The 19,966-nt window shown below is 57.2% G+C and overlaps 1 protein-coding gene across 1 annotated transcript; it reads right to left on the bottom strand.

Moving 5' to 3' along the window:
• Positions 1–3,445: 3,445 nt before the first annotated feature.
• Positions 3,446–19,019, bottom strand: LOC132244172 (uncharacterized). The gene is made up of 15 exons (XM_059715215.1): positions 18,914–19,019; positions 13,170–13,518; positions 10,403–11,375; positions 9,138–9,856; positions 8,753–8,883; positions 8,311–8,439; positions 7,835–7,914; positions 7,579–7,681; positions 7,384–7,479; positions 7,086–7,193; positions 6,525–6,660; positions 6,009–6,103; positions 5,679–5,831; positions 4,769–4,916; positions 3,446–4,107 (listed from the first exon to the last, which is right to left on the bottom strand). Exons 4-15 carry the CDS (start codon positions 9,853–9,855, stop codon positions 3,974–3,976), a joined length of 2,031 nt encoding a protein of 676 aa, XP_059571198.1. The 5' UTR covers position 9,856; positions 10,403–11,375; positions 13,170–13,518; positions 18,914–19,019; the 3' UTR covers positions 3,446–3,973.
• Positions 19,020–19,966: the final 947 nt, after the last annotated feature.

The following is a 19,966-nucleotide window of genomic DNA, read 5'->3' as shown; positions in this document are numbered from 1 at the left end:
CAAATGTTTTGCACACTGTGGACTCCTAGTGAAAATCTCTGGGTTTATCTGGACTCACGTAGGTGTTTGCAAATCTAGCAGCACTCATGTCGTGCATCCCTGCAGAAGGAGCTCCCAGCGCCCTGGGGCAGTGGCTTTTCTCAGTTTACCCACATGGAGAAATTTGTGCACCCAAATAATCCCATTTCAATGCAGGGGGCTGTAAATTGGCAGCCTGCCATGGCCGAACCACATTTGGCCCGGGCAAGTCTCTGGTCAGAGATGTCCAGAAGAGTTCCCCAGTGGCACAGAGATGTGCCATGAGGTTGCCCAAAACAGGATATCTAGCTATAATCCCAGCCCCAAATCCAGGTCCTTTTTCAGGTCCATCTACTTAGCACAGTGGCTAGCCTGCTGTCAATTGGTAGCCTGGGACGGCCAAACCACGCTTTGAGCCAGGCAAGTCTCTGGTCACAGATGTCAAGGGCAGTCCCTCAGTGGAGTCAACAGGAAGTCTGAGGTGTCCCAAAATGGATTTTGCCCCATAATCCCATTTAAACCTACCCATCATTTAGGGCTCTGTACTTGATGCAGAATATTTTTATCAATATTAATTAGTAAATGTGCATAGCTAATGACATTCTCTCTGTTTCAGATGTTTAATTCATTAATAACAAGCTTTTATTAGGTGTAGATGAGCTTTGAAAAAGGAACTGGGCACTGGGAGTAAGAAATAGGGAACTGGGAATAAGCAATCAATTTTTGATTGCTCTAGGTAGCTGGGTCCAGTGTTTGACCACCCCATAAGTCTCATACTGCAGATCTCGTACAGTGTTGCAAAATGATGTTGGATGCCCAGTTTCAGCCAGATGTTGGCTATGTTTGCTACACCCAACCCCTGGGGCTCAGCTCCTCCGTAGAAATCCTCTTTGCAGGGACTCAATTGAGGAACCAGTGCAGCCAGTGCCACGCAGCACAGGGTGAGGCCAAGCCCAGCAGCGCAGCTGGCCCCATGGCACGTGGAGCAGCAGGGCAAGCACTTCTGCAGCTGCTAGTTGGAGTTTCCCTGGGGGATCTCCCCCACCCCACAACCCCTTGCCCTGACAAGCTGCTTGCCGTGGGCTGTTGGCATCCAGGCAGGGCCCTCCTTAGGGCAGGGCTGGGCCACGTAGCCGCAGCCCCATGTGCATCACGTGCCAAGCTTTTGTCAGGGCCCTTCTTGTTTGCTCCTCGGAGGAAAAGAGTCTCAGGCTCCAGTCTCCCCTTCCACATCCCCTCAGCACAGCCTGTTATGAGAGGTTGAGATGCCGGTGCCACACTGGGACACACGGCCATTCAGTGCAGCGCCAGGGAGTGCCCCTGTGCTGGGAGACACGGGATTGAGACCCCAAGACACACATGTCATGTCCAGCGAGTCCAGCCTCTGTTAGCCGGGCTGAGAGCCGCTATCAGTCCCAGCTGAGCTGGGCTGGTTGGATATCACTTGTGGCCCCGAGGTGTCAGGCTGGGCACTAGCACATCCCTGGGGCAGGCAGAGCCCCTCCATGGGGCTGGGGTGAATGTGCACCCAGGGATATAATTCCCGTGTCAGGACATTGCAGCACCTCAGTGACGACGTCCTCCTCCTCCCCCACCAACACTGATCACACCCCCCGTGCCGGGGAGCCCAGGGCAAGGCTGCTGCGCCTGAGGAGATGAGAAAGTGTTTGCAGGCTCCGGTCGGTGCGGGAGGCTGGTGCGCGGCGTGCCATGCATTTGCTGAGCTGCCTCAGACACAGAGGACTGTTCCCTGTGCTCATTCACCATCTGTCTGGACCAGTGCAAATGTGCTGGGAAAACATAGCAGCATAGCAGAGATTTTGCACGGGCCTGGATACCAACTGCAAGCTTTTCCGTTCCCTTCTTTTGGGTGTCCTGGGTCTTGAAGGGGGCTGGGTGGGCATTGAACCCCTGCTCCTCACATGTCACACGAGAGCAGTGACTGTGAACACGTGCTTGAGGTCAGGGGGGCAAACAACCAGCCAGGAGCTCCCAGTGCAACGCTGGGAGGAAATGTCCCAGGGACGCTGAACGAGGGAAAAGCAACAGAGTTAGGCAGGGATGCTGTCTTTTGTACAGTGTCAGTGTGAGTAGTACTGGGAGCCATAACCAGGTCTGGGGGTCGCATGTGGGACAAGGGGGAAGAGGAGAGAGGCGTCAATAAGAACCAAAGCAGTGACTCAAAGCTTGGTGAGAACAGCTCCTAGCAGGGTGTCAAAAATATGGCCGGTGAGCTGGATCCAGTCCCCAGAGCCATGTCCTGTGGTCTGCAGGGCTCCTGGAGGGGCCAGGGATTTGGGGTGGGACAAGATGAGGAACCGCCACTGAATTGCAGGGTGCGGAGCCGCCATGGACGTGTGCTGCAGCGCTGGGGGGTGACTGACGGCTGCGTGAATCCCTGAGGCTCCCTGAGCTGACGCCGATCTGCTCCGACCACGGGTGCCACTGCTCCCACAACTGCAGGCGGGGGTCTGGATCCAGACTGCGCGGATCCCTGCAAGCCAGATCTAGCCCTGAGTGCCGGGGGGGGGGCTAAGTGGGTTTATTCCCAAGGGCCTTGTTTATTCCAGTGGAAAAGACTGGGAAGCTCCCTGTGCTGCAGCATGGATACAGAGCTGGGTCTTCCCAACCCACACCAAACAAACACAGCTCAAACCCCCAGAAACCCCACAGCCCCCATGACTGAGAGATCTTGACTCCAGTGACTTGGTACAAATATTAGCCTGGAATGGGCTCCAGGGATCGCGCAGGGGGAGTGGGGCAGGGAGGGGGTTGTCCCCTGCTATTCAGAGAAGCCTGTTACAAGGGCCCATTTGTACACATTGTACTTTCACCAGAAAAATATACTGCGTAGCGAAGGGCCCTGCTTATTCCAATGAAAAGACTCTGGAGAAATCTGCGTTCCAGCTGGGATTCACAGCTGGGTCCTTCCCTTCCCATTGAGTGCCTTCAGCACCACAAAGCCATTGCTCCTGAAACATACTCCCCATCCCCATCTCTCTTCTATTTCTCCCTCTGGTCTTGACAAACTCCAACCTAGAGAACAATTATTGGTTGTGGCAGTGGGTGTTTGTGCCCAAAAGCTTACAAAGAACATTTTTTCCAACTATATCTCCTAAGAGATATCACATCTACCCAAAGCACCTCGGCAACCTGGAGCAGAGAGAACTTTTCCCGTTGCCACTTTCTTGAAACACCTCCCTGACCACCCAACGTTGACTTGTTGAGGAATAAAGGTGGTTTCCCATTGAACAGTATTAGCAGTTTCTCAGGCAGCTCGACCTTGACTTTCTGAGCTAAACATGCCAGGTTTCTCCTGTGTGTTGTAGACCCTGTTCTCTACAGCAATGGATCATCTTGTCTTCTTTCTTACCTTGCATGTCATGAGCTTGTATTTCACACAGGAATTTGAGATGAACACCAACACTTATAAGAAAAGAAAACTAAAGCTTAACTTTATTATCCTACATCTCCTCTTAGTTTCTATAGCATCTATGTTCAACATGACACATTACACTAAATCTATGTTCAACAGTGCTCATGGTTTATGCCTTTGCTCTCTTCACTCCCTGAATGGCTCTCGATGGATTCAAGGACAGGCTACTAACACAACAGACGCCGGGATGGTCTGATTATGTCCCGATGCCTCAGAGGAAGGCGAAAAACCCCCCGAAGTTGGTTCCATAAATGAAGGGGGAAAAAATTCCTTCCTGGCCCCAAATGGCGACCGGCCAAAGCCCTGAGGCAGGGGTCACAAAATGCCATCCACACAACAAGAGCATCCTCCACTTGGCAACCTGGGCACTACAAACTCATGGTGCCTGGTCTTTCCCCAGCCCTTTGCAGAGCTGGTCTGGAAGATATTCAAGTTCTTCACCACGAGGGTTTCTCAGGCTGCCCCTCTTGCAGAGGCTGACTTGGCTGTGGCGGACGGCTCAGACTGGATGATGACTTGTCAGTCGGTGACGTGTGTGGTGGCTTCAGCGCTGTTGCAGCTTTTCTCTGTAGCCATCGGGCTCCCGGTGATGTTGGGGAGGTCATCTTCTCTCATGGAGGTGCTGTCAGGGTTGAGGTGGTCTGCAGGTGTTGCTACGCAGTGTAAGAAAAAGCAGCAGAAGATTAAATCCATGCATTGGGACCATGATACAAGGCTGCGATGTGAGGAAGTGGGGACTGGGAGCTTTCCCAGGACACAAAGGCCTGAACATTTGAATGAGGGGAAAAAAAATAGATGGTGCTTAGCCTCCTGCCTGGAAGAAGCTGAACATCTTTAGGCATCACTGCCCAGCCACGTTCAAGATGAGGTAGATGCTCTGAATGGACAACCCCAGCCCCAAAAAGACCATGGTTGAGAGAGCTACAAGCAAGGGAAAGCAGGTCTCCGACTGTGGGAGTGACAGCAGCCTTTAACAGGAGGCAGAGGGTCCCCCCTGTCCTGGGGTGGCTCAGCCACTTGGGACAGGTCCCGGGACTCCTTCATGAAAGATGGCAACACCCTGCAGGCCCACCCATGCCACCCGGGGCAGAGGGCAGGTTTACCCGGGGGCAGCAGGGCACGAGGAAAGGCTCCTGCCATTGAGAGGAAAGAAAGGAAAGACCTGCGGAGGACGGATCCTAGGACAGGACTCTGTAGGGCAGAGGGGAGAATTGCCCACACGCGGCAGGGAGCAGGTTTGTGTTAGTGCCAAGAGCCTCCCCCTCCCTTCCCACTGCTCCCTGATCCCCAGCGGCAGAGGGGACAGGACAGTACCTGCAGGAGCAAGTGTGGGCGGCTGGAGAGAGGCGATGGCGCTGGAGGAGGTGACCAGCAGGCTGTGCCCTTGCAGATCTTTAGGCAGCTCCTTCAGGTAGGTGATAATGAAGACCTTATTCAGGACCCTGATGGGGATTTCTTTCTCCTGCAGAGGTACAAGAGCTGGTCATAGCCTGTCCTACACCCAGAAAGGACAGGGGATGTGGGGAGGGGTCATGGGGCAGGGATTGGACTGAAACCAAGGGGTCTTGGCAACAGCTCAGGGAAATGGGGGGCAGGTTCCTTGAGCAACATTTTTCTGAGAATCGCGGTAAAGACAGAGGGTGGCAGCTCTGGGCTCTGGGCAATGGGGCAGATCAGCAGCGCCAAGTGCCTGAATCCTCCGTTCTCCCTAGAGCAAGCACAGGATCGTGGGCAGGAGAAGAAATGGAGCCATGCGGGGACCTGTGCACCTCCTAAAGACTCCTGACTGCAGACTGGGAATGGGAAGCTTGTCCTGAGGGAACACGCTGTGTATCTTTGGGCCTGGCAAGAGACCTTGACCCTCAGGGGCATGACATGTGCAAAGGACAGGCTGGTGCCATCCTGCCTAGGCAGATTAATTCATTCCTTTCTCCAAGGCACTTGGCAGGCCTCCCGTTCTCCTCAAGGCCAGTTTGCTCAGAAGGCAAGGGAGATTTGCACCTTACAGACAGGGGCAGGTCACTAATTGAGTTAGTCTGTGAAGTACAAATGGACCCCACCGTGAGCTAGAGCTCAGACTCCAGTGTGTAGTGACCTCTCTCTGCTCCACGTTGTCCCCACACAACAGGTCGTGATGGGACGACAGCAACTTTACATGGAACAGAGCCGAGGGGCCGTGAGCTCACTCTCCTCCCTCCCCGCACTCCCCAACGTGGCTGCTGACCTTGTGCCCCATCAAGCAGCCGGCTTCCCCCAAGATTGCATACAGGAAAACCAGCCCAGCTTGGCTGATGTGCATCGGTCCATTGCGAACTGCATGAAGGGCCCTCTGCAGGAAAGCTCTCCTTTGCTCCTCCAGCAAGATCTTTCTCAGCCCCTGAAACAGGAGAACACAAGGCTGGCTACAACCCACACACAGGCTCCATCTCTGGCGCTGGCACCACATTGCCCTGGACACTTGCAAGGCTGTAACCCACCGCAGGAAGACCCCTGCCAGCTGGAGACAAGCACCAAGCCTTTCTCCGAACCCCTTCATCACACACACCATCCTCACCTCTCCCACTCTCGCCAGGTCCCTGTACTTCTGGACCTGGCTCTGATCGTTCTGGCGCTTGCACCGCAGCTCCTCTGCCCCTCGCATGTCTTGGCCTAGGACAAATGGAGACACATGGCTCTGAGCTGCCATCCTAGCTTTGGTGCTCAATGTCCACCCAGTGGGGCTCTGGCTGCCCTTCTGGCACCATGAAGGGCAGGGCCCCAGCAGGAAGGTCATTGTTCTGCAGGAGTCAATGGACACCACGTGTCCTGGGACCAGTCTGGGCTGGGGGCCTGGGGATGGGCTCCCTGGTTCCCGCATGAGACACCCAGGATGGGTGCATTAGCACAGGCTGCAGTACCACAGCTCGGCGCTGAGGTGAAGAGGCCCAAATCATTAACGCCGACACCCTGAGTTGTTCCCAGGTTGGGAATGGACAGATGGAGACAAAGCGTCTGGCCCAGCACCTGGGACCAGGCTTTTGGAGGGAAACTGCTGGCATCGGAGCCTTGTACTCCAGCTGGGTCTCCTTACCCCTCTGATGAAGGAGGATTTGAGCGAGCAAATACATGCACGCCCTGGCCTTGCAGCTGATGGTCTCCTCCGGGTCGTTGATGGACAGACCCAGGCGGGCTGCCATGTCCCCCACCTCCAGTATGTCAGGGGAGCCCTAAGCAGGGGGAGAGGATCAGGCAGTTCATGCATGTCCCACCTTCCTTCCCCAATACATCCCCAGGCACAGTTCTCTCTCTCCACCTCTCCGCATTACCCAGCAGGAGGGCAGGAAGGCAGAGACCACAGTGCCAGAGCATGACAGCCCTCTCTTCCCATGGGAACCTGCAGCCCAGGGACTTGCTCGGGGCCCCAGGATCACTCCCCGTGCCTCATGCTCCAGGGCTAGTAGGCCCCATGTCCAGGGCTGACCATGCCCAGAGCAGGCCATGGAAAAGAGACCCGTAAAGAGTCAGGGGCACCACTGAGGCAGAAGCAAAGCCCTGGAGTGAAGCTCCTTGTCCAGCTTTGACCCCACTCTCCCAGGAGGGCCCTGGCAAAGGCAGGGGACCAGGACACTGGGGAAGGAAGGGGCTCACTGACCTCAAATTGTGGGAGGAGCTGCACAGCAAAGGCAATGGCGCCGGTCATGATCTTCATGCCCAGTGCACGGTGCTGGGCATCCGGCGCCTCAGTCCACGATGTAAAGTGCTGTGGGAGGAAGATGTTAAGATGAGGGCACATGCCCTGCTGAACCCAGCAGCCTTGGGGCCCTCCTCCTCAGGACCCAGGTTTCAAGCTCGGGCTTGACCATCTTCCTTATGCTTTGAGAGAGGCTTGCTGCAGTGCACAGGGCAGGAGCTGTCCCGGCCCGAGCCCAGCCCCTCTGCACGGTGCTCACCTCCCAGATGGAGTAGAGCTTGCCCAGGCTGGGGGCGCTGGACAAGACGCAGCACAGCAGGCCCTCCAGGTACTCCTCGTACAGTCGCTGCACGACCTGAAAGGGGAGGCAGACCCGAGGGTCAGTGCCACGGAGCCTGGGGCCACTCCTGCCAGGGGGTGGCTTGTGGGACCTGGCAGTGGCAGGGGCACCTACCTGGTTTCGATGGGTTTCACGCCCTATGGCCAGGAAGCTCTTCTCCACGGCGGCCCGCAGGAGGCGCGACTCCAGCGCTGGCTCCAGGCTGAGCTTCGGGTCGCTGTGAGGAGAGAGGAGCCTGCGTCAGATTGAGCTATGTGGGGCGGCGGTGGCACTGGGGTGGGCAGGAAACAGCCTGGAAAGCTGGGCCTGAGCAGTGGGGATCCCCCTGGCCCACAGCAAAGTCAGGAGAGTCAGGCAGAGGTCCCTGTACCTGAGGCAGCGGATGGCGTCTATGCTGTACGCCAGGATGTGTTTTCGGTCGCCCTCCACTGAGATGGTCTCCATCAGGTCCTGTGAGCCCAAAAGGGGACGGGGAGGTAAGGATCAGCCACGTCCCCCACGGGAGACCACCCAGTGCTGCAGGCGCAGGCAGCAGGATCCCAACCAGCCCCCTCCCACCCACCCAGCTGGGCTGGCCCTCTGCCTCCCACGGCCTTGCAAGCATGGCACTCAAACCTCTCCTGATCCCACCCTCCCCTGCCCTCCAGATGCAGGATTGCCCAACGCTCAACATCCAGGTCAGGAATCGACCACTATCTCCCTCATCTAGTACCCCCATGTCATGCCCAGGAAAAGGCGCGCCTGCCATTCTCTCTCTTATCCCGCTCCACCTCTCCCCTCCTTCCTGGTCTCACGAGACAACATTTCCTCTCCTTCCCTCTCCCCACACCATCCCGTGCTACTCACCACGATCCTCTCCATCACGGCCGCTTTCAGGTCCTCCAGCTCCACAGCCACCTCTCTGCTCTGGTCCGCGGCGATGGTCAGGCTGATGATGGCCAGCAGGAAGCGCTGCCTGTCCTTCCCGTCCAGCATCTACCAGGAGCGAGACCAGGGCTAAAGCAGGCTCTTAGCCAGGAGCCTCCTGCTCCTCCGCAAGCCCCCTGTGGGACTCAGGCCTCCTCTGCCCCCACGGAGCTGAGATGCATCTCCTCGGGGCAGGTGTTGTAAAGAGCAGGGCAGTGTCCGTGGAGGGAGGGACCCAGCTGGGGCTTCACAAACACCCACCTCGAGCAGCGCCCCGGGGCTCCCTTGCGGGCTCTGGGTCCCAGGGGTGACCTCCTGCCATGGGCCGCATGGGGGAATGGAAGACTGACTGGGTGCCGGCTCCGCTGGGGCAGTTTCATACCTCCCCGGGGTCCTGCAGGTGTTTCTTCACAAGGAGGAGGGCAGCTTCTTCCGGGGACCTTCCATCTTCCTCCTCCTCCTCCTCTTCCTCCTCCTCTTCCTCCAGCTCCTCGCCGGCTGGGCTGGGAATCACTGCACACGGAGGAAAGGGGAGAGGTCACTCGTGTGCCCCTGAGGGGAAGGGAAGTGGGTGTCGGGGGAAGAGATGGTGTCGTGCTCCCACCACCAGCACTAGGGTCCCCTGTCTGCCCCAGGACGTGCCAGGGAGGTGTGCGGCTCAGCCCCCTCACCTTGGCCAGGATCCCCCTGCCCGGCCCCATGGAGGGTCCGAGTGGCCTCGCTTAGTGAAAGGTGCTGAGACCTCTGGCCCCAGCGGCTCCCCTCACCTGTGCAGGTGGCACCGGGGGCCGGGCTGGTCCCAGACTCCAGGGAGCTACTGGAGTCCTCCGAGGAGGAGCTGCTGGTCGAACTGGTGGTGTTGGACTCCTCCGAGCTATCGCTGTCCTCCGAGGAGGAGCTGCTGCTCGTGCTCGTGCTGGTGCTTTGGGCCTCTTGGGACTTTTCAGAGTCCGAGGAGGAGGAGGAGGAGGAGCTGGTGCTGGGGCTGGTGCTCCCGGACTCCTGGGACGTGTGCCAGTCATCCCAGGAGGAGCTGCGGCTCAGGCAGGGGCTGCTGTGGGCCTGGCTCAGCTCCTGCCCCAGGGCAGCTGGGCCCTCGTCCCCGGCTTGGCACGGGGCTGCCTCCTGCTGCGCGGCTGCAGGGCCGGGCTCCAGGCTGCCCCATGACCCAGGAGGGGAGCTGCACGGCTCTTCGGGTGCCGGGAGCTGTGATGGCGCTGGCTCCCGCCTGCCCAGGCGCACCCATGGCCACCTCCATCTGGACTTGGAGGTGGCTGATTTCTTTCCCTCCTTTCCCCTGCCGCTGGGAGCTGCCAGTTTACTTCGGCAGCAGATGGGGCACAGCCACCTCCTGGCCCCGATGGGCCCCTCGTCCTCACGGCAGGTGGGGACCCGCTCCTCCTGCCCAGGCTCCCTGCTGCTCTCCTCTCCCATGGAGAGCACCTTGGCCGACCTCCTCCTGAGCACCTGCCGCAGCCTGTCCATCCTGGCACCCAACAGGGGCAATTATCACTGGGGTTCAAAGCATCCCCTTCACACGTATCCACCCCCTCCTCTGCTCATCCAAGACACAGGCAGGTGAACCCTGGGTTACAGCCATATCCACAGCCTCCCTGGCACTAGGGTTGGCAGGTGGGGAGAGCCCTTGTCGTAGGGTCCAAGACCTGCAGCTGGTTTGGACACACAGCTCCCTGCTCCTCTACTCCCCTCTCACCCCACGTGACTGGCCATGGGCTGAGTGCCCATGCATTTGGGAATGCCAAGGAGAGGAGGACAGGGGCCATTTGCCTGGGACCTGCAGGAGCCCAGCAGCGCCACGGCTTGGGGCTCCCTGCACGCTCAGTCTGGGCAGCACTGGCTGGGCTGGGAGGGGTGGGGAGCTTCAGCACCTGGGGATGTCTCCAACCCGCTGGAAGTGGTGTGAGGGAGCACCAGGGGCTGAGTGCCCACATTGCAGGGGGTGGATTTTCTGCCCGTTTCTACATTTCCTGCGCAGAGACGGGAAGCCCCCCCGGCGCTGCAGGCCCCTCACCTGCCCTGGGGGATGGAGCGCTGCTGGGCGGGTGCTCACAGGCCCTGGTGACGCCGCACTCCTCCCTCCGGCTCTGGACTAAGGTCTCCTGCCTCTCCTCCGATGGATGTCCCTCGCCGCCTCAAGCTGCAGTCGCTGCCGTCGATGGGGGGATGCGTACCCCTGAAAGGGACTATGCCATCCTGTTGGAAGCCATCCTTGTGCACAGCCTCTTCCCCCAAAACAAAACTACACCTCTCCTCCCCCCCACCTAGTCCCCTCTCTGTTTGCCCATGCCAGGACCCCTCTTCTTCCCTGATCTTCTCTTCCTGGCCCTTTCCTGCCACCCAACAGAAAGTCCTGCCACCCTGCGCTGGCCTTGTTCCACATCACAGGCGCTACTGGCTTGTGCCTGCAGCTTTACTCCATGCGTGTTGGTGCCCAGGAAAGACCAAGTGTCCTGCTCTGCGCCATCAAGACTGGTGGCTCTAAGTGGATTGTAACCAGGGTCCAGTCCACACTGGCTGTGCACCGCGCTCCAGCCATCCTGGCGGGGAGGGGAGCCCTGTCCCAGGTAGCTTTGGGAAGAGGTACGACACCGGTGTGAGAAATGATGTTCTGGATTGGAGATAAAACATGCAGAGTTCAAGGAGAAACATTTCTCATCATGGCCTCAGCAGGGGGTGGCATCCAGAACATGCCCAGCTCCTGCACCCTACACACATGACTGCAGGGAGCGTTACTCAGCCCCTCACGCCAAGGGCAGGGTCCTGTTGGCTCCGTCTTGATGCTTCACAGTTTCTCTGGACGCGGGCCACAGGCCTGAAAGCACAAGAGCCCCTCGCTCCCCTCCCAGCTCGACCCCTGCCGGCGTCTCCGGCAGCGTTGCCCAAGGACCGATCCTGACCTGCTCACTCCGGGCTGAGAGATCGCAGAGCGAAATTCTCCACGAAACCGGTTCTGCTGTCGCTCTCCAAACGGCGCCTGATGATTACTAACAGAGACAAGACGGGACATTAAAATCACATGAACATGGAGGAAATACTTACTCTTCCCCCTCGACTGTGATTGCAAGGAATAAATTAATTGGTATGGGTTTGTTCTTCAATTCTCCCCTTCATTAAAAAGGAGGAGAAACCCCATCTCCAGGTGTCTGGGCTGGGGCAGCTCGGCCGGGCTCGGCTCCGTTTCCTCCCTCCGGGCTTTACACAGGCACAAACCACCCCCGAGGGAAAGGCACAGACCTGGTGCCCGCTCTTGGCTGAACACAACCTGCAGGATCGGGTCCCACTGCCCTTCCCGGTCCCATCGCTGGTGGGGCTGGTGCAAATCCCACCCCATCGGGCTGCGTCCCCCTGGGACACCTCGTCCAGGAGCAGGAGGGCGCCGGCCCCGCGGCTCTTTCACGTCTGACTCTGACAACCCCTGGGGCAAGAGGCCTCCTCTCGACACCCGCGTTGCCTCAGGCGGGGGCACAAGAGGGGCAGCGCTCTCCGCAGCCGACTTACCCGTCTGTGCAGACCCCGGGCGCCCGGCAGCACCGCTCCAGCCTCCGCCGGCAACTGCCTGGAATCCCGCGGCGCCGCGATGATACGAACGCTGCCGCGGCAACGCCCGGGGACCAGCTCCATCGCCCCCCACCCCGCACCCAGCGCCGCAGCCCCCCGCGGCACCGCCATGTCCCCCAGGGCCACTGTCCACGTGCCTGGGGATGGGTGTCGCTCAGGACAGACCAGGTGCTCCCTCAAATTGAGGGCAGGGGGAGGAAATGCCCAGTTTCCCACTTTACCATAACTACTTTGTTTTTCACCGGTGCCAACACGAGAAACAGGCTTGCCGTGCGCACTGCATGGAGCAGTGTGCACGGCACCGGGGCCCTTCTCACAGCTATACCCCTGCTGGGCTCCCTGGGCTTGCTCTGTGCTCCCTTCTTTGCACAGACACCGGGGACCAGGCACAGGGCCATGCACCAACCCTGCCCCCAAAGCCTTGCTCAGCCTGCTTCAGCAACCCCAGGAAGCAGCGCCTGAGACACCTCCTGACAGGACCTGTCCTGGGAAACCCACAGGTGGCATGGGAGACACCAGCCGATACATCCCCAGTTGCCAAAATAGCCCTGCAGCAAAAGGCCCCTGCCACTCAAAATGCCAACCCCAATGCTGGCAGCTCTCCCAGTCCATGCCCCACTGGGGTGCTCTAGGGTCCAGCTTGTGCATGTGGGCTGCCCTCTCCCACCGTGCCCTAAATACATCTCCGGGAGACCAACCAACTCCAAGCAGGAAGACACCTCTATCCCTTTCCTGCTCCTAACCCTGGTCCCAAACCTGACCCTAACCCACGCTCAGCTGCTCCTGCAGGAGACCCCGCACAGCCTGGCTCCAGTGACTGGCCTAGAAGTCCCAAAACCCCGTCACTGGTCCTGCTGCAAATTGCCTTGCTGCCAAAACACCTCCCGGATCCATCTCCAGGTGGGGCCCTCAGGCTCCATCCAGCTTCTTAGCAGCGTGGAGGAGGCGACCCACTGCAATACAGCACTAACAGGGAGTCCTACTCATCCCGAGCAGACAGACAGCTCCACATTTGCCTGTTCTCAGTCCCTAGCCAAAACCCAGCCCCTGCCCCTGCCCCTGCCCCAGTTCAGGCTGCTCCAGCAGCCTCCGGCAGGAGCCCCTGAGCAAGCTGACTACAGCCGAGCCCTAGCATGGGAAACCTGAGCTTGACCCTGGGGTAAGTCAGCCTGGGCCTGGAGAGGGAAGAAGGTATGGGCACGGGAGCTAATACAAAGCACCTCTTTAGGATGGTCAGCACTCCTGGGTAAGGATTGTTATGAGACTGCTACGTTTCCCTCTCCAGCAGCATCTCCACAGCCTGCCTCGCCATGCCTCAGCCTCGCTGGTGGCCTCTGTGGTCCAGCAAGTGCACGGCACATCTCTGCAAGCCTGGCCATTGCTGCACCCTCCTGACCAGTTCAGCACAGCAGTTTGAATGATTTGCCGTCCAGGCCTGCCAGTCATCTGCACCCACCGCTCTCCTCTTCCTGGTCTTTCTTATTGGCTGCAGCCTGGCCCCTTGCTCAGCTCCCATCTCATGCAATGCACCAGCAGCAGTAGGAACCTTGCCCCTGACAGCTCTTGACCCTAGAAAGCAAATAAAGAAACAAGGCATCTGCTAAACTTGTCCAACTTGATGGTAAGCTCTGAACTCGCCGTCTCCTTTTACATTGGGTCTCCGAATCCTCTTTGCATTTGGTTCAGGCTCCCAAATCTGTCCTGAGGCTCTGGCCCTGGGATCCCTTTCTCTTTATGGCTGCCAAGCTCCCCTTAGTGGTACCAATGAGAAGAAATCCTGGCCAGATCCTGGCTCCACCCATGACAGGGGCACAGTCCCTTGTTCATGTGAAGGCAGAGGGGACGGGAACAGACTTCTTCTATTTGGGGTCAGACCCAGGAGACCACCATCACATTCCCAGCTCTTCAGAGGCCACTGCCCATGCACCTGGGGATGGGTGTCCCTCAGGGCAGCCCGGGCACTCCCCAAATCAAGGGAAAGGGGAGGAAATGCCCAGTGCAGTCGCCCACTTTGCCACAGCCACTTTTTTCCACTGGTGCCAACACGAGAAACAGGCACGGTGTGCGCTGTGTGGAGCTGTGCACATGGCACTGGGGCTCTTCTCACAGCTGCACCCCTGCCGGGCTCACTGGGCTTGCTCTGCCCTCCCTTGTGTGAACAGATGCAGGGGACCAGGCACAGGGCTGTGCACCAGCCCTGCCCCCAAAGCCTCACTCGGGCTGCTCCAGCAACCCCAGAAGGCAAAGCCCAGGGCAAAAGGTCCATGCCACTCAAAATGCCAACCCCAATGCTGGCAGCTCTCCCAGCCCATGCCCAGCTGGGTGCCCTGGGGTCCAGCTTGCTTCCTGCTTCCAGTGCTGGCCTCTCTCTGTGGGGGAGGGGGCTCTGGCTGCCACTGAAGGAGATGAGGTTGCTTTTGCCTTGCCTCTGCTCAGGAGACCGGAGTTGAGCCTCCTTCAGCGGCTGCTGCGGCTGCTTCCTTAACTGTGTTTGATGTGTTGTGGGTTCTGCAACAGCACTGTGGACCCTGCTGTGTTGAACTAAGAGTCATTTATTATTATAACTCTCTGAAATCATATCCAGGGTGGATCTTAACATTTGCATCCGTATATGTATGAGGATCTGAGACCTGCTCTGCCTCAACTCAGTCCAGTCCTGTGGAGGGAGAGGAAACAAGAAATGCCTCTGGCTCCTCATGGCAGAGAACAGGGAGTCCCAGTGCTGCAAAAGTGCCACAAGCAACTGAGCCCTGCAGTGCTGAGCATGAGGCTTTAGCCTTCAAGGGACAGCGCAAGGAAAACACAACCAGACACAACCGTGTTGGCAGTCTGGTTTTGAACCTTTGACCCCCACTCTGGTGCCTGGTTTCATTATAATTTGTCCCAAGTAATTAGTAACATGTCACTCTGCCACCAGTAGTAATAGGGCCTTATAGTTTCCTCCATGGGCCTGGGCTTATGACATCCCCTGGTGTTCACAGCCCAGGGTTGTGCTCTGGCAGGTGCTGCTGGGGCTGTGCTGGGAGACGCCTGCACTGCAGCCCCCGATGCCCAGCCCTGGGGGCACTTTCTGCAGTGCTGGGACCAGCGCCCCGGGCAGCCCGGCACCAGCTCCTGAGCCAGAGACTCCAAGTCATGCGGAGAGACCTGGGGGCTGGCAGCCCAGGGGCTCTGCACACGCGGCCCCTCCACACCCATCGCTGGTCCCCGCACGGCTGCGCATCCCAGAGCTGCTGCCCTCACTGATATACAGGGCACGGGCAGATCCAAGGCGGCGCACTTGCTCTGCTTTGGTTCCTGTTCCACCCAAACTTTCAAACCAGCTGCCTGGGAGAGGCAGCATCATTTCTACTTGGAGGGTGCATCTATACAAGGTGCTTATTGTGCATTGGCCTATTAAAACTGCACAGTAGCACGATGGTTAAAAACCGTACTAATAACCTACTGTGCAGCATTACTAGGCTCATGCGCAGGAAGCATCACAAAATAACCGTGCTCCAGTGCGACTGCACAGTAACGCTAGCTCCTGTGCCTTTAGTTAGTATTTTAGAAACAAGTACTAACCTAAATGCCCAGTATGTAACATGCACTGATGAATATGTAGATCTGCCCAGAGAGACTCAACCTATCTCATGGCCTGTAATCAGCTTCCTAATTCTTGTTAATCTTCCTCCCCTCCACAAGTGTCAATGACCCTCTCTCCTTTTTAATGGTCCTGAAGATCCACTTTTCCAACTGTCCTTTCTTCTGCAATGTCACTGCCTGATAGCCACTCTCTTCTGTTTCACAGCCCTGCAGACTGTGTTTAGCATTAGCTAAAAACTTCAGCTCAGGTGTGGACATCTTATTTTAACTTGGGTGTAGAAATGACTGACCGTGAAGTATTGGAGGCCCTGTCAAAATCCTTAAGAAAGCTAGATTTTGTTTCATGAATCTGAATAAATGATGTACATTTAAATTTAATGATAGCAGGGCTTTTGATGCAATGACCTTTGACAATTTAACCTGGTTTGTTGTGTTTTTTAAACCTGATCTATATTCTAGCATAGGGGTTGTCAACTGGGTGCATGCATACCCCTCAGGGGTACTTGGAAAGGGGCTAGGGTGTATGCACAGGAGGGTGGGGACAGAGCAGCGTATTCTCATAATCCTTGACATCGAAGGGGTTAAATTATAAAATGTATGCTGATAGGGTACGTAGGCAGCTGGTCACTCTGGAAGCGGGTGCGCAATAAGAAAAAGTTTAGGAACCTCTGTCCTAACAGGAACACATCACGTGCGGCCTTCTAGTTTCCTCGGTGGGCCTGGGCCTGTGAAGTCCCCTGGTGTTCACAGTCCAGGGTTGTGCTCAGGCAGGTGCTGCTGGGGCTATGCCGGGAGACGCCTGCACTGCAGCCCCCGGTGCCCAGCCCAGGGCATCTGGGCCTTTCTGCACTGGCTGGATCCAGCTCTCCAGGGCAGCCCGGCGCCGGCTCCTGAGCCGGAGAATCCTAAATTGGGGAACCTCTGCCCTACCGTATTAGAGAAGCTTCTTGTTTTGCTTTAGCTGGAGGAAAATGCGTGTCGTGTACCGTGTGATGACGTGCCACAGTGTCTGCATCGCTGTCTTCAAAATCCTAGATCCACTCGTGCACTCAGGATCTTGTTCCCAGTAGCCCTGGCAGGAGCTGACCTAGGTCCTAGGAAGTGGACATCCCCGGGAATGGGCAAGGGCGGAGATGTCCCAGCCTGGGGTGAAGGAGATGGGAAGGGAGAGCCTGGCTGGACGGGGCAGCAGGAGCAGGCATTGGGGAGGGAAGTGGCCAGCTCCAGCCTGGCCCAGGCCCAGGCCCCTGCTCTGTAGCCAGCCTGGGAGAAGCACTGTCCTGTGAGCAGCAGAGAGGAAAAGCCAGTCCCTGCCCCTGCCTGGTGTCTGCACTGCTGAAGGAAAGGGTTTTCAGCAGGGACAATTTTGGGAAGACTGAAAATACTAAGACACCCATATTCTTGCCATACGGCCCTGGCTCGAGTAAAGCTGGAAAGGCAAATGGGGGACATCTAAAGAAGGCAGATTTTGACTTAGATAATGCACCCTGCAGCAGGAGGACAGCAGGCAGCACTGCAGTGAGACGGGCTGTCTGGGCAAGGGGCCCCGGCTTTGCCAGGAGCGCAACCACCGCAGTGCCGCCTGCCCCCAGGCCAGCGTGCTCCGCTCATCGTGGGAGATGTGCTGAACAGCAGAGGGGCTGCGTGGCATCACGGGGCAGGGCCCAAAGTGTGTAGGGAAGGTTGTGACCAAGGATTGTCACAGGAAGGGAAGAAATCTGGTCAAATCAGGGCATGCCCTTGACTGAAGCCCCTTCAATTCCTTCCCGCCCCCACTCCCCTCCCCTTGCATTTCTCTCCCAGGCCAGCTGCAGAATAACTTCCCACTTCACTGCAGATTCTCCCTCAGGCCAGGAGACACCCTCCCCTATATTACTCCTTTCCAGTTACCCCTTTTCCCAGGATCAGTGAGGTTTTCACCATTCTTTCCAGGCCATTCCCTGATGGTTGGGATGAATGCCAAGTGGCTTTCAAAAGGTCCCGTGTGAAATGTGTCTTTCAGTGGAGTCTCGTGCCTTGCTTCACTCAGACAGAGAATTTAGGGCAGGCGTTTGCTTGTGGGTGGGAGGTGACATCTGTCTTTTCAAGGGTGTCGCTTCACATCCAAATTGAAAAGCTGCAGGGAAATCCTGGCCATCTTCAATACGAGCAGGCCGTCTGACCCCAGACCTCGTGATGGGAACATGTGGAATAAAAGAAACCAGAGGCCTTTTGTGTCGGGAATGGAGAGATCTTGGCTAAAGCTAAGTGCGCTGCTTCCACTGAGACGCTCCTGGCTTGAAAAACCAGGATTATCTCAGCACATAAAATGACTTTAAAAAATGGGGCTCTTGTCCCAGTTTAAAAGTCTGTCTCAGGAAAGCCATAGAGTCGCACCATCTCATTAGAGGTGAATGCAGTGAGTGAGGCCGTGGCTGCTCCCTAGGACACGTTACTGACAATAAATGGTGCCACCCTGCCCCTGCTGCCAAATTCCCAAACCCAGAGCCCTACACAGCAGGCTGGGATCAGATTCATAGATTCATAGATGTTAGGGCCAGAAGGGACCTCAATAGATCATCGAGTCCGACCCCCTGCATAGGCAGGAAAGACTGCTGGGTCTAGATGACCCCAGCTAGATACTCATCTAACCTCCTCTTGAAGACCCCCAGGGGAGGGGAGAGCACCACCTCCCTTGGGAGCCCGTTCCAGACCCTGGCCACTCGAACTGTGAAGAAGTTCTTCCAAATGTCCAGTCTAAATCTGCTCTCTGCTAGCTTGTGGCCATTATTTCTTGTAACCCCCGGGGGCGCCTTGGTGAATAAAACCTCACCATTTCCCTTCTGTGCCCCCGTGATGAACTTATAGGCAGCCACAAGGTCGCCTCTCAACCTTCTCTTGCGGAGGCTGAAGAGGTCCAGATTTAGACTGGACATTAGGAAGAACTTCTTCACAGTTCGAGTGGTCAAGGTCTGGAACGGGCTCCCAAGGGAGGTGGTGCTCTCCCCTACCCTGGGGGTCTTCAAGAGGAGGTTGGATGAGTATCTAGCTGGGGTCATCTAGACCCAGCACTCTTTCCTGCTTATGCAGGGGGTCGGGCTTGATGACCTATTGAGGTCCCTTCCGACCCTAACATCTATGAATCTATGAATCATCAGGGGTGGTGATGGCATTCAGCTTTCTGTAGTCCATGCAGAACCGAATGGTGCCATCCTGCTTCCAGATGAGTACCACCGGGCTGGCCCAGGGACTCGTCGAAGCCGGATCACCCCTAACTCCCTCATCTGTGCAAGTTCCCGCTTTATCTCCTCCATCACCCTGGCACTGATTGTGTAGGGTCGGGATTGGATAGGGCGATGACTACCTGTGTCTATCGTGTGCACAGCCAGGTGCGTTTTACCTGGTTTGTTGGAGAACACTGTCTCGTAGTCCTTGAGTACGGTGAGCAGCTTGTCTTTGTCCTGGGACAGCAGATGATCCGGCCGGTGGAGTTCCTCTATCCTTGCCTCTTCACCCCAGTCACCATGCATAACCGGCTCCTCCGGGTCCTCGGGTGAGCTGTCAGCTGGGGAAACCCAGAACACCGTCTCCCCTCAATCGATGTAGGGTTTCAGCATGTTCACATGCACTACCTTAGGCGTCTTTTGTGACCTGCTCTTGCTTCCCACATAACTCACATCCTCCAGCCTGTCCAGGATGAGCTGGGGACCCTCCCAGGCCACTTGCAGCTTGTGCGCTTTTAGTGGCAGGAACACCATGACCTTGTCGCCTCGCTCGAAGGTACGCAAGCGAGCCTTTTTCTCATACCAGACACTCTGCTTCTCCTGCGCCTGGGCCAGGGAGTCTCGTGCCACCTTCATCATGTCAGTCAGTTTCTGACAAAAGTTAAGCACATGCTCCACCGCAGGTCTTTGTGGAAGGGATCTTCCCTTTCCACTCCTCTCTCACCAAATCGGGAGGACCTTGAACTCGCCTCCCGAACATCAACTCGAATGGCGAGAACCCAGTGGACTCCTGGGGCACCTCCCGGTAGGCAAAGAGCAGATGTGGCAGTTTCTCATCCCAGTCATTGGGATTAGAGGCCACCTAGGCCTTTAGCATCCCATTCAAGGTCCCATTAAACCTTTCCATCAGCCCATTTGGTTGAGGATGGTAGGCTGTGGTCTTAAGGTGTTTCACCCCACAGCACTCCCACAAGCACTTCATCACCTCGGCCAGGAAGTTCCCACCCCGGTCAGTCAGGATCTCGGAGGGGAAACCCAGCTGGAAGAAGATGTTAGTCAGGGCATTCGCAACTACTGGTGCCTCGGTGGAGGTTAAGGCAACTGCCACCGGGTACCGTGTCCTAAAGTCCACCAGAGTCAGGATACATTTCTTCCCTCTGCAGGTCCGATGTCTCCGCGGGCCCACAATGTCTATACCCACTCTGTAGGAAGGTTGTACGATGATCAGG

The sequence above is a fragment of the Alligator mississippiensis genome, chromosome 11 (assembly GCF_030867095.1).
Source record: "Alligator mississippiensis isolate rAllMis1 chromosome 11, rAllMis1, whole genome shotgun sequence".
In the NCBI taxonomy this organism is placed as follows: Eukaryota; Metazoa; Chordata; order Crocodylia; family Alligatoridae; genus Alligator; species Alligator mississippiensis.
The sequence above is the reverse complement of the archived record's forward strand: the minus strand, read 5'-3'. Positions and strand labels throughout refer to the sequence as shown.

Excerpts from the sequence above, each read along its gene's own strand:
- LOC132244172 (XM_059715215.1), bottom strand. The coding sequence starts at position 9,855 with ATGGACAGGCTGCGGCAGGTGCTCAGGAGGAGGTCGGCCAAGGTGCTC. Across the intron at positions 8,440-8,752 it reads ACCTGCAGGACCCCGGGGAG|ATGCTGGACGGGAAGGACAG; the intron begins GTATGAAACTGC and ends CGCTCCTGGTAG. Across the intron at positions 5,832-6,008 it reads ACCTGGCGAGAGTGGGAGAG|GGGCTGAGAAAGATCTTGCT; the intron begins GTGAGGATGGTG and ends CTCCTGTTTCAG.